This window comes from Buteo buteo, chromosome 5 (genome assembly GCF_964188355.1).
Source record: "Buteo buteo chromosome 5, bButBut1.hap1.1, whole genome shotgun sequence".
NCBI classification, from domain to species: domain Eukaryota; kingdom Metazoa; phylum Chordata; class Aves; order Accipitriformes; family Accipitridae; genus Buteo; species Buteo buteo.
The window spans coordinates 22,841,040-22,854,232 of NC_134175.1; the positions used below are offsets into that span (position 1 = coordinate 22,841,040).

Sequence of the window (13,193 nt, forward strand, 5' to 3'; positions counted from 1 at the left end):
TGAGCACTTCTCAATAACAGTCTCTGATGCAAGGGGAGCTTGAATTGAGTTGGAATTAAAAGCTGAGGACAGGGAAGCATAAATATGTACCTACATTCTTTTGCTACAGTGATGGCTCCTAGGGACATGATGCACTATATGTAAGATGCATTGGTCTTCTATATCAAGGCCCTGTAGACTAATGAAACAGAGCTGTGAGATGAGCAAATCTTTATGGGCATTTAAGACTTGCCTGTTCTGGAATCAGTGTCATGGACTGTACAGTACATCATATTACTTATGATGGAGAGCTAAGAAGTAGGTGATGTCTTTCCTTTTATATAATTTTTTTTTGTCTGGTATCTTGTAATGAAGTAACTAAAATCAGGGAAGTTTTGTTTGTTTGGTTGGTTTTTTTAAAGAAAAGCTAGAGAAGTTAGTGTACCCTAAGATAAATTTCAGGAGTAGGATAGGAGGACTGACAAAGCCAGTGATACTGGCACCCTGAATTACAGACACTGTTTTATATACTGAACTCAAATTTAAACTGGTCGGAGGACAGAGTCTCACATCTCACTTCCAGGTGCAGCCCTGCCCAGGAAAGGTGCTTGGCACCCTCTCAAATGACATTACCTCGGCAGGTCCACTCGGTGCCGCTCAGGTCTGTGCTCCCGATGAGTGGGCCCAGTCTGAATGGTTACACACCTGGTGTCCTAAGTCATACAGAGCATTTGAAAATGCTGTCAGGTATGACTGCCCACAGTCACACTGCCAGGAGCCACTGAAGTTGGGAAGAAACCATATTTCACCCAAAGACCTGCTTAGTGTCCTAAACCCACTAGATCTATGCCAGAACACTGCAGGAGGTGTAAAAAGACCAAAAAAACCCCACCCCTCAAAACCCCAAACCATACTGCAGCTGATTTAGTCCACATTTCAGATGATCTATTGACAGCGTGGCGCAATCTCTACCGTAGCTGCTATTAAACGCTATAGGCAGATGCAATGCTGTGCCACTGCGAGGCAGAGGCCAGAGTGGTCTCTCTCACGTGCTTGTCTTTTACCTGCTGTCCTGGAAAGTCAATATACAGTGTTTGGTCAGTAATATGCAAGGCTTGGGGTTTCCTAGACACACAGAATCAAAACCTTGCCTCCTTTTAAATACAACAGCAGAACTGTCGATTTAACACACAAGTTGTATGATAGCTTTCTCATTGGGGAATGAGCTTTTGGTTTAAAGGCAGACTTGGGCATTACCAACCCAGCTCTCCCAATCTGGCTAAAGCAGGGCTTTATGTTCAGTGACAGTGGCAAAACCCTCACCGGCAACGTTACTGCTGACCTCTCGCTCAAGTTCAGAATATGTCATTCTGTCAATACCATCTACCTTGATTATACCAGGCTTTATATACAACGAGTTATGATCCCAGAGGGATGAAAAGCTTTTCCAAATTAAAAGCAGCATTTTAAAGAGGAAATACTCATACATTCCTATGTAGTTTTCATTTGATATCCTCAAGGCTAACCCCAGAACTCAAAGTCACGTTGATTGGAAGTGAATGTTTTTTCTGAGTGCAGCCATCTTATGAATTTAATGGAAGAAGGGAAGTAATAAAAATGTGCTCCATACTTTAATTAGTTCCCTCATAACATGGCATTTCCAAAATGGCAGTGCCAAAGAAAATCATTAATGCAGGAGAACAGACAAAGGCACTGTACGGGGCAAGGGACAGACCTCCAGGAGACACACACCCCCACCCCCCACCCCGTTTTTCTCTTGCCGGTAAAGCTTACCTCAAAGACCAACTCCAATTGCACAAAAGAAATTTGTACCAATATTAAATATTAAGCCACGTTCCATTTCTTTAGCCTTGCTGCAGAGTATCACAATTGAGAGATGATACTTTGCTGTGAATGGCAGCAGGATAAACGTAAATGGCCTGTCTTTCTGAACACGCGTTCACCCAGGGTACTCCAGGTGCTAGGCTTAAGCTGACTCTATCACGCAATCATTTCAACATCTGCATTCTACTAGGCAAGTGAGAAATCCTGTGTCAGATGTAGGAAAGCAAACACAATCTGCTGCAAATGGCAGACATCTTTCCCAGCAGTCAGTCTTTAGGCCTATGCACAATTGTCTTACACATTTCTTGTGGCAGTGGCCTCTGGCACTAGTTGTGGCATCAGCTGTACCACAGGAAGGAACTGAGGAAGTGACAGAAGCCCAAAGACACCTCTGACTCTCACAGTCCCTGTCACCCCTTCCTGGCCATCAGGCAGGGGCAGATGTGGAAGGTTATAACCACAGGGAGGAACTCGGGGAAGAACTCACACGAGCAGAGTTACTGCTAGAGAACAAAGCTCAGGTAACAGTACAGGGGTGACCAAATGCAAACGAACAGCTGTTCCAGGAAGAAACAGCCTTGCTCAATCCCAACAAAGAGACTGGGGGAAAAAACAGAGGGTGGTTTGACTTGCTTCTACAGCACACCTCCTGCCTTGATCTGCAGCAAAACCATACAGCCCCACAAGAGCCACAACCTTGACCTCTCAGCACTTCTTGGTTATAGAATAGAAATTGATACCTGCGTGCGGTTGAATGCTACTCTTGCAAAGACAGCTTGAGACACACTGGCTCTCTTCAGCTCATCTCTGACTTGCTGGTAAATATCTGGAGAGACTTCCACCGATGAATTTGATGGCTCTGGTTTAACAGCTCTAGGGATGGGTGGATGATTCAAGAACTGCTGGTTGATAGCTTGTGGGTGCTGATGAGCCAATAGCCGGCTGACAGCAATCTGTTGGTTTATCAGATGGGCCATTGCTATCTGCTGCCTCACCAGTTGTGGACTGAGCTGAGGAGACAGGAGCCCAGGGTTTATCATTGTCTGCATCGTTGGCACTTGGTTTCGGATTGGAGTACTGTGGTGAATTTGGCCATGAGGAGACTGTTCGTTAGTTTTTCCCAAGGTTGCCAGCTGGTTGATATTTGGTAAGTGCATGGGACGTTGACCAAGAACACAATAGTCTGAAAGGTTTTCTCTTTCCACTCTTTCCACTGTTAAAAAAGAAAAATTAGTTTGCTGTCATTTCAGTTTGCACTTACAAGAGGACTGTTAGGGTAAGGGTTACTGCAGGTGACTGTACACAACAGCACCTGCTTTAGTTTGCAAATCTACACTTGCATACAAGTTTCACAGAAACATAAGCAAAAGCAGCACAAAGTAAAAACAGCACAATAATTAACATTCTTTTGGACTTCTCAGGCATCACCTGCTGCTCAGGAAGCCTCCTTATCAAACTGGTAGCAGGTACCATCTCCAGCCTCATTTCCTAAAGAAATGAGCTCGGACATTGCCACTTACACTGTCACTAATTTTTGAATCTGTCACAGCAAATTGAGTAACTTTTAAAAGCGGTCAATGTTTCAGAATCACTGGCATCTAGGTGAGGAAAGAAACCCAAATTAGTATTCACTTACACAAACCCAGTGGAAACTAGACCATTCCCTGTGCAGCTCATGGAACAGCTTCTCATTACAAACTCAGCAACTATTATCTTTTCCAACATAAACTCTACCTTGCATTGTGTGTGGGTAAAGTTATCTGGTAACGTCAATTCACCTAGGTGCACTATAGGAGAATCACATTGCTTGTCTGAAAGCACGCTACAAAACCATGCAATTCACACAGGAGAAAATTTTAAAGCAATGGTTCCTATATCGAAAGCCTCATCACTATGAGTCTGTCCAGGAAGCTTAAAGCATCTCTGCATGAATATCAACCTTAAAGAAAGTGGCTTCACTCTCTTCAAAAAAACTTTGTTTAGCACAACAAAGACCTGTGATCCCTAAGTGACACCATGCTACAAAAAATGAAACACCACCCACAAAATGCATATACTGTAATTCTATATACTGATATTGTCCCTTTTAAATACTTTATGTCAGCAATATTGCAATATCTTTTCATCTAACTGCAAAACTAAATGCACATAATACAAAACTAAATTTCCTCTAAAAGCAGTATTGGAAATAGGAAATTAAGTTTAAAAAGTACATAGATATAACTATTACTTAGATAATTTTAAATAATCAGAAGTCATTTTACAGTCCATTGCAGATTCCATGAGCCTCACTACATGCAATTGGATAGGCATTTATATATTGATCTGATATAAAAGTGTTCAGGGATGCATATCCTACAACTAGAAAACTACTACCTCATCCCTGTATTGCTCTCAGCATATAACAAGATAGGATTTATTTCATAAATGCCATAATACTATTATAACTTGTGTAATGATTAACAACTGTACAAGGCTTTGAACTGTTTTTTAAAACTTAATCTATATAAAGCTGTGAAGCATTACACAGTTAATACTCGGGATGACAGTTTACTGATGACTCTCTCTGTTTCCTTCTAAATAGAAAGACAGCTCTTTTCACCTTCCAGAGTTAAGCTCAGACAGAGAGGGTTGAATTCTCACTGAGGAGGGAGTCATGCCCTGAACACACACAAACACACACAGTTACTATCTTTAGAGCTACCATTCTGGAACATCACAAGTTCTGAATTTTACAACTAGGTGAATCAGTGCCCAGGATTTTCTTGTAAGAAATTTTAACTCACTCTTCCCATTCTTTTAAAGGAAAAACCCACAACATCTTTAGCCTTCTATAAAATAATTGCTTTAAAAAAACCTTTTAAAATAAAAATTAAGCATTTCTAAGAAAACTATTAATTCAATTTTTCCACAAAAGCCAATGTTCCAACCCAACTGATTTTCTAAGTGCTTATTTGTGCAATATATTTCAGCTATGAAATGCAATGCAATACGTGCAATACACAAACACTATTGTCAGCAAATGACCATTTTGCTACCTTACTCACAGGTTGCCAGAGACACAATGCAGTATTTCAGTTTGCTGAAAATATTGAAAATCCCTATTCAAATGCTGCTCCTCATGATGTCAGGCCTCCCTGAAAATCAGGTACAGAAAGCTCCATACTGCTAGTGTCTGGCTGTAGGAACTGTCCTGGTTTTGTCTGGGAGAGACTGCAGTATGAAAACCGAGTAGTGTTAATACCAGGGACAGACCCGGCGTCAATATAGAGATGTCACATGTGGGCAGTGGAGTGGAGAAGAGGGGCTGCTTTGTCACGGCCCCAGACCAGGTTCTATGACACGCACACTTCAAAGCCTACGTGGCCGTACTAACTATTGCCTCCTCAGCCTCTCCGCAGTAAGCCTACACCTGAGTAATGCCATTAAATACACACAGTTGCCAGCAAAACCAAATGTTAATTATTCCAAAGGTGCAGTAGCTACTTGGCAATCAGGAATTAATCTGATGTAAATAGAATAAAGATGTTGCTCAGTGTACATGAAATACTTGGAGCATCCTGCTACAACAAAATACCGTAAGAGCTACTTCCAGTCTTCATTTACACCCCTAGAAATCTAGAGTCCTTCCACTAGGAGTTTCAGAAGAGCTGAAATAAAATCTGAACTATTTTGTAGTTTAAGAAACACACAGAGAATAAGTCACTGAAACCAACAAATCACTACTTGTTAGAACACAAAAACAGTAACCAAGTGTTTTTGAAAACTTGGTGAGAAATAAATATAAATAACATTCACTTTCTGGGCTGAACCACATTTGCCAAGTTTCCACCCACTCCTGACTTTAGTGCCAAGTTATAAACCCCTATAAAAATAAAGTTTAAGATGAAAAGGCTGCCAGGCTGTTAATCTCTGCAGAGCTACTTGGAATTACAATTATACAGAGCCATCACCTGACTTGCTTCCATAGGTGTATTTTTCCCTTATTATCAGTTTCCTTTTTCGATCACATTAGACTATACAGCCACGCATATATTCCCAATAAACAAACCAGATTCTAGTCACTTCAACCACTTCAATAATAAAAGGTTACCATTAACAGTTACGCTGGATGGAAAAAATGTGCATTACTCAACTCCTCAAGACTCTTTCCTTCTCTAACACATTGCCCATATCAGATTCCCTGTTGTTCTTTGGTAACTATGGACTGGTAGGGCTCTGCGGGGCTGGACAGGAGCAAGCCTGAGACAACCCCAAGACAGAGACTGGCACTGCCCTGGGAGACAGGCCAGCTTGCAGGCAATGCTCTGAGAAAAAAGGGATACAGGAGTCACAAAGCTGCTGTGACATCTATGTTCTGCCTCAGATCTTCCTGAGACAGGGTTTTTCCATTTGCATCCTCCATTTTCCATGTTCCTACCCCATTAGTCTTTCCCTTATCCTTCCCTTGTTTGCTATTGCTCCACTCGAACTGCGGATACGTTTACAGTTCTTGTAGTCCTGCATGAACTGGCTGGTACTTGAATAATTGGAATACAAAGCAGTGCAGACAGAGCAGCCGGACCTTAAACTGGGAAGGAAGTGGCTCCATGGACATGTGCTGTCTCTGTTCAAGTACCGCTGATAAACTTCCTCTGTTAGCAATGCCTGTGTTAGTTAAACAAAAGCTGGTCCAGGAGGCTGTTACCCACCTCCATCTGTGGTGTGACCACAGCAAAAGACATGGCAGTGTTTCCCTTTTCTCCCTGCATCGCACTGCCTCGTATATGATTCTGCAGCTCTTTGCTCTTCTAAACCAAGTACAATGGTACTGTCATATTTCAGAGCCACCCACCCTTCTGAAGCCATACACTAGGTAGGCAGATACAAGGTGTCTGGACAACAGGTACTGTGCTAAGCTCAGCAAGCAGCTCTCAGAGCACTCCAGGATAGCATCTGCCCTTTATTTTCCTATACCCTACTACAGCATGTCACTACCTCTACAAGACAGTCAGAAACCAACATAATCCCCAGAATGGGAGCAGCAAATTGTCATATTTCAATGTTCCTTTCTCTTGTAATGATTACCACGTGTGTCAATGTATTTCAACTCCATACTGAGTTAGAAACTTCCTGGATACAGCACAAAAGGAATCCAGTGCACCCTTCCCCTGTGTGATGCTCTTAACCTCTACCCAAATCTCCCTTGCGCAGTCAAACAGCTGACGCAGGCCACAGCACAATAGCTTGGGGTGGTCCGCATGCAACTTTCCATCTGAAATAAAACTAGCTCAAAAGATTTAAAATAAGATTTATTTCTCCACCTTCCCTTCCCCTCACCCTTTATTTTCACTGAGTTGTTAATAGGAACATTCTGACAAACAGCCTGTGGGGCATTTAGGGCTTATGAGCAGCACTGAATTGACTGACAGCACTGGAAACCAAATTCCTAGGCACAATAATGGATGCAGCAGGGAGAGCAAGAGCGTAACACGTCTCCCAGCACTAGACTGCAGTGGGGACACAGAGGACCCACCAGCACCCATGACCCAGTGAGTCCTGAACTTTTTAGTCCCACAGGCATACGAGCACTTTGCCCCAGAGTAGGAAGAGGCTGGTAAAGAAATGTTCTGTAATAAGTTACTAGCCCGCAGAATTGCCATGCTTCAATTGTGACAGGATGTCACCACCCAGGGCTGTTCTCCAGTGCTTCAGAGTTTGCTTCTTTGTCTTATTTATTATTTAAAACCTGGTGATCATAAAAGCCATTACCAGCAGTGGTCATGGCCAAGCAAGGAAAGCTCTGTGAACTCTGGTATGCCCTGCACTAAGCTTGAGATAGAATGGTTCCCACAATTTCTCTTGGCTTAGCACCACCCTACTCACTGGAGCAAGACCTGAACTTTGGAGCCGTGCTTGGGGGACAAAGCGCTCTCCACACAGTATCACCCTCTGCCTTGGAGAGACAGAGCTGCTGCACTACACTGAGAGGGTGCCCTCTTGCTTATGCTACATAATTATGAACTACCACTTTGTAAATAACAGAACCACTCCAGAGCACAGGAGGTGCTTTTAAAGTGGTAATTCTGTATCTTTTCATGTATAATTAGGATAATTACTTATTTCTTTTAATCACAGCCCACTTAACCACTTCAGTGCGAAGGGCTGGTCTGAGGAGTCTCGTTTTCATTCAACATCTAATCTTCGTATTTACCCAAAGTTGTTCACTGACTTCAGTCACTCTCTGATCTCTGCCTAGGCCATTTGCTCCTGCAGTCGGAACTGGAGAAAAAGCAGGTTGACTGGAGAGGCAGACCTGATAAGAAGTTGTAACTTTTAAAACCCTTCCCTTCCTCTACTCCTGCAGGATAGCAAATAACTTCAAAATAGTTATAGAGCACATACAGAAATTGTTTGGCCGCTGGCTGTGGGTAGCAAAGGCCTTTATCCAAGCCTAATGGAAAACAGACAGGAAAGGCCATTGTCTGTTCTTCATTGTGTTGCAAATTGTTCAGTTCCCACCAAAGTACAAATCACTATTTTTGTATTTAGAAGAATCATCATTAAAAGCGGGCCTTTGATCAGCATCAGTTTCAGGTGAACTGAGCAGAGTGTACTAACACTGCTGACTCTCTCTGTGCAGCTGACCTTCTCCTTCCTTTGTCCTAAAGACTAGATCCAAATCATCCCTTGGGACACAGAGATGCTAACATGTCTTCTGTCAGTTCTGCTTAAACATAGGAAATCATATTCTTCCCATGGGCCGTGCCTGGACTGCATTGCTTCCAAAGATGCTTGTCAGAAGAGAAGAATTTAACCCATGATCTTATTTTTAGACTATTTGGGGGTTACTCTCCAGGTTCAAGAGGGCATATAGAAGTATGAACCCAGTTCTTCATAATTATGTTAACATTGTTTGTAGACAGGACATGCCAGATCCATCTGGCAGAGAAAAGCATTATGTTGAAGGTGCTTTAGTGACCACCTGGTCTAATGCACAAATATTGATCAGGTGAAATGGAAAAGGAGAAGCAGGGCAAACGTTACTCAGACCTGTCTGACAGAAACACAGAGAGTACTGATTTAGATGGACTGATGTTTTCATCTGATATAAAAACACCTCCCTTCCTGTCAAACTCCTGTGACAGAATTCTGTCCTGCTATTTAAGTACTAACCTTTCGTGGGCACCTCAAGAGGGAGGTGCAAACCTCCTAGAATACCCAGTCAATTGTGCAGTCCCTCCAGGAGATACGTATGCATCTCTTCCTGACTCATATCATCACAGATGGTGAAAGGAATGAGACAGAACACAAACATCATTAAGGCAGACATATAAACTCCTCAAATACTTCGAGTGAACAGAATTCAGTTCTGCTCTCAGATTTTCTATGAAATCCATGGGATCACAGACAGCCACATTGCAGCTTTCACACCAGAAAGCTCATGCCTGTACCTAAGCTCCAGGTTTTCCTCCCATTCCAATCTAATCTCCAGTAATGCTTACTTTCTAAAAATTCCTTTCCTTCTGAGCTAACATGTCGCTGTTTGGCAGCACACAAAAATATTTTTTTTTTAAATAGGAAGAAAAATTCATTTTGAGATTCTGCAGATTTAAAGAAAAAAGGGTTTTCTTTTTAGAAAATGAAGACTACCGTTCTTTATGAAGAATTCAAAAATGGCTGGACAGAAGTCCCAGCCCCAGAACACAACTGGTCCTCACTGAGAAAAGCACTGTACTTGGAACAGGAGATGTTTTAAAACCATAAAGGTGAGTGGCATTATTTGAGCAGGTTTGGTCAGCATCTCTTAATTTAAAAAGGTATAATGTCCTTGCATAGCAGGGACAAGACACGGGACAAGTGGCTAGGCAGTTTCTCTACAGAAAGGTTTCTGACCTTTATTGTACTAACATATGTTCCCAAAGCAGCAATGGCTGCAGCTCCAGCCACATGCACGCACAAGAGATGGCATTCAGCTAACTGCACATACCCTTCTGCCACAACGCATGTACTATTAGGAGTGGAAGCCACTGCTCCAGAACAGCCAGAAGACGTGAAAGACATTCTGCAAAGTTGAAATTCATATATGCATTTACTTTAAATAAAAGTTAAGCTTAAGTGAAAAAAAAACGAACCAAAGGGTCTCTTTTAATTCTCTTTACAGAGAGGAATAGCCAAGAGGGCCACAACTCATAAAGCTCCTGGAAGGCACTGCAGTGGGTAAATTGTTTCTTAACAATACACACGCACAAATCCCCCAAACTGGCACTTAACATCAGGGACAACGCTGAAATACAAAATGCTAATGTGGGTGTGGAAAACAGCAGTCAAGGGGTCTATAACTCTTGTTGGATCTTGACAACTTTAAACTTATATTTAAAGAGAGATGCCACTTTTTCCTCATGACCAATGCAAACTGATGAACTACTCTCCTCATAAAACAGCAGAGCAGGCCACAGACTAAGAGGATGTCTCTGAGTCAGAGATGATCTGCAGGTCATGTATGTCATCTAGATGCTAAAAAGCTTGTTGGCAAATGATGTTATTTTCTTTCCTTTCCTTTTTCCTTAAGAAAGTGAGGAAAGTCCTATTTTTAGTGAAATAAATACACAGTCAGGAGTGTAAAAGTAAGCAAAGGAAAAATTACAGTAATGTCAAGAGCCACAGAGCTGACCTGAATGACCCTAACTGGTTTAGTGCCAGAGCTGCGACTAATATCCAAACAAGCCATGAAATGATCTCTTCTTAAAAAACTTAACATTTCTGCCTCAATCTGTTAGTTAAAAAGGCAAAAGGTCAAGACCTATACATACATACATATATATATATACATACATATATAAATCCCCCGTATTTACAGAGAGAGATATATACACATGCATGTATCAATAAATAAGGTATTTTAAAAGTCAAAATCACTGCTTAGGAAAGACCTGGTGGGCCTTTTCATAAGGCTTCCACAACATCTGCTTCAGAGGAACAATTAAAAACTATTCCTCAAAGCACAAAACAACAATTTTCCCCAGACTCGCACTGGCATTATCTCAGTGTCACAATCCTACGTTCCTTCAGCCCGGAAATAAGAAAGCTGGGAGCCCTTCTGAATCCTGTTTCTAACCTCTCTCAACCTACAACAGCCTCTAGAACACATGATAAGAAAAACAGATTGCTCTGTCTATCCGTTATGGGAAGTAAGCAAACATACTTTCAAAAACAAGCACACAAACAACAAATCAGTAATATTGGAAAAATCAAAGAGCAGCCAAAGCAGATTCTCAATTTAAGGAAGATATGAAAGCTTTTTCTTACATGCCTGATCTGTTGAAATAGAAATAACTGAGCCCTCCTCCTTTAAACTGAAAAGCCTCACCATTCCACAAAAACTGAGACAGCCACAGTCTCAAAACTCACATCCACAGAAAGCTATATTTTGACAGCCACTGATGGCAGGAGCAAAGGAAATGTTTCACAGACAAAGAAAATACGTCTTTTTATTTTTAAGTTCACAATGTATTTATTTCTCCCCTCTGCCTTCCTAACTTCCTCCCACCGAGCTAAGTTGTGTCATCAGGCAAAAAGAAAAAATTCACACCAGTTAAGAGTTTCAGTTGTGAAAGAATTTTGATACAGTGATAGTCCTCCTGATAAAAATAGAAAGCATGACACTTGGAAGTGAAATATATTGAGAAATAGAGCTAAAAAATATTCTAAATGCTACGAACCCAAAACACCAGGCAATGAGTAGGTAACTAGTACAAGTTTTATCCCTTGATAGTGATCTGAGTTGCACAGTGAAGTTCTAAAATACTTCTCTCCATATATGTATAGTTTATAAATATGGACCTATATATATGTAGTTACTTATATGTATATATATGTATATAGTTACTTAAAACCTCTTATTTTTATTTGTGTATCTATTTGTTAATCTAATTAAGAACCAATGCAAGCCTTTTAAGCAATTATTCAAATCCTGAATTTCAACGACGTTGAATACCTTCTCCCAGTTTCAGCAAGTTCAGCATCTAGAGAAACCAGACGAGCGATTCTCAGATTGAGAGGAGCATCCCCATGGGACTGGGCAGGAGAAAGACAGTTTGAGAACCACTGGACTGAGCCATTGCTGTATAGCTGTCATCAATTAATATGTAACCTTTATTAAAAAGGGGGAACTCTGATTCTTCATTCAAGTAGGTTTGAACACACTTAAACCCTGTCATGTATGCACAACTGTGTACTAAAAAGCCGTGCATCCCTCAAAAAGAAGAAAAATTAAAAAGTAAGTAAAAAGAGTTTAAAAAAGGCTTCATATTAAATTCATTCATGGTGCACATTCTGAACAAACCAGATAGCTTAATTACCACCCCAAATAATTACAGACGTCCACGAGAGGAAGAAAAAGTTCACAGAAGAACTGTAAGCTTTTTGTTTCCCAACTATCGCACACTTTCCATTAGAACTGTGTTAATATAAGCTCTCCTTCAAATATATATACATGTATCCCAAGGAGACTGGAACGAGTGGACATCCTGTTATAAACTCACTCGTGTTCTCACACATATCCCGAGCGGTAGGCTCAGAGCCAGGAGGAGACAAAAAGCCTCCGTCCTCACAACAGCCAATTCCCAAATCTGTCTGTATACTAACTCTTGTGCCGCTGAGTAAACTGTGAATGTCTTAAAACCTTAAGGGGCTGGGGCAGGGTGGGAGAAAAAATTCAAGCAGAATTTTATTCTAGCATCGTCTTGACACAAGACAAAATTACCATGCTGAGCTGGACTAACTGAAAACTTTTTTTAAATTACAAGCATAAATAGTTTAGCCATTTTTTCAGTGAGTTCAACAGAATGCACACTGAGAATGTTTATTTGAGATTTGATACAATCCCATTTGTGTACAGCTTTTACATCTGTTGCTAATGATATCAAGTTATTGATTGTTCACTTTCTTATATTTACTTAAACATTAACTATATATAATCAGCAACCTGATGCTCTTCTTTTTTTTATTTCCAGAGAACTTTTTTATTTTTGCCTGGCTTCAGTTGTAATTACTTTGATCTTGCAGAGTGTATAATTATTTTACTGTTTATCTATTTCTATGAGAAAGGAAAAAAGTTTGACCTAGGAGATCTATATGTGGCAATTTGTAACAGAATCACATAGCTTATGTTTAGGAAATCATGGTTTTGATTAAGAAGCAACCATTTAGTTCCCACTGTTTTATTAAAACAGACATTAGCAGATAATAGGAAACACATTTAACACTGTAGGCTGCATTTAGTTTGAAACGTCAATAAAGTTATTTTGAAGCCCCTTCCTATTTTGCATTTACCACAGCTCATGTGAATTGTTTTTTGCTTTTACTTTCTAACAACCAGCTCTAGAGTT

The 13,193-nt window shown here is 40.8% G+C and overlaps 1 protein-coding gene across 1 annotated transcript in view; it reads right to left on the bottom strand.

The window, feature by feature from the left end:
- Positions 1–13,193, bottom strand: part of SATB2 (SATB homeobox 2) — a 131,866-nt gene that overhangs the window by 52,038 nt on the left and 66,635 nt on the right. Inside the window, exon 6 of the mRNA XM_075029283.1 lies at positions 2,565–3,037. Coding sequence (XP_074885384.1) covers positions 2,565–3,037 — 473 coding nt within the window. The remainder of the gene's footprint in view (positions 1–2,564; positions 3,038–13,193) is intronic.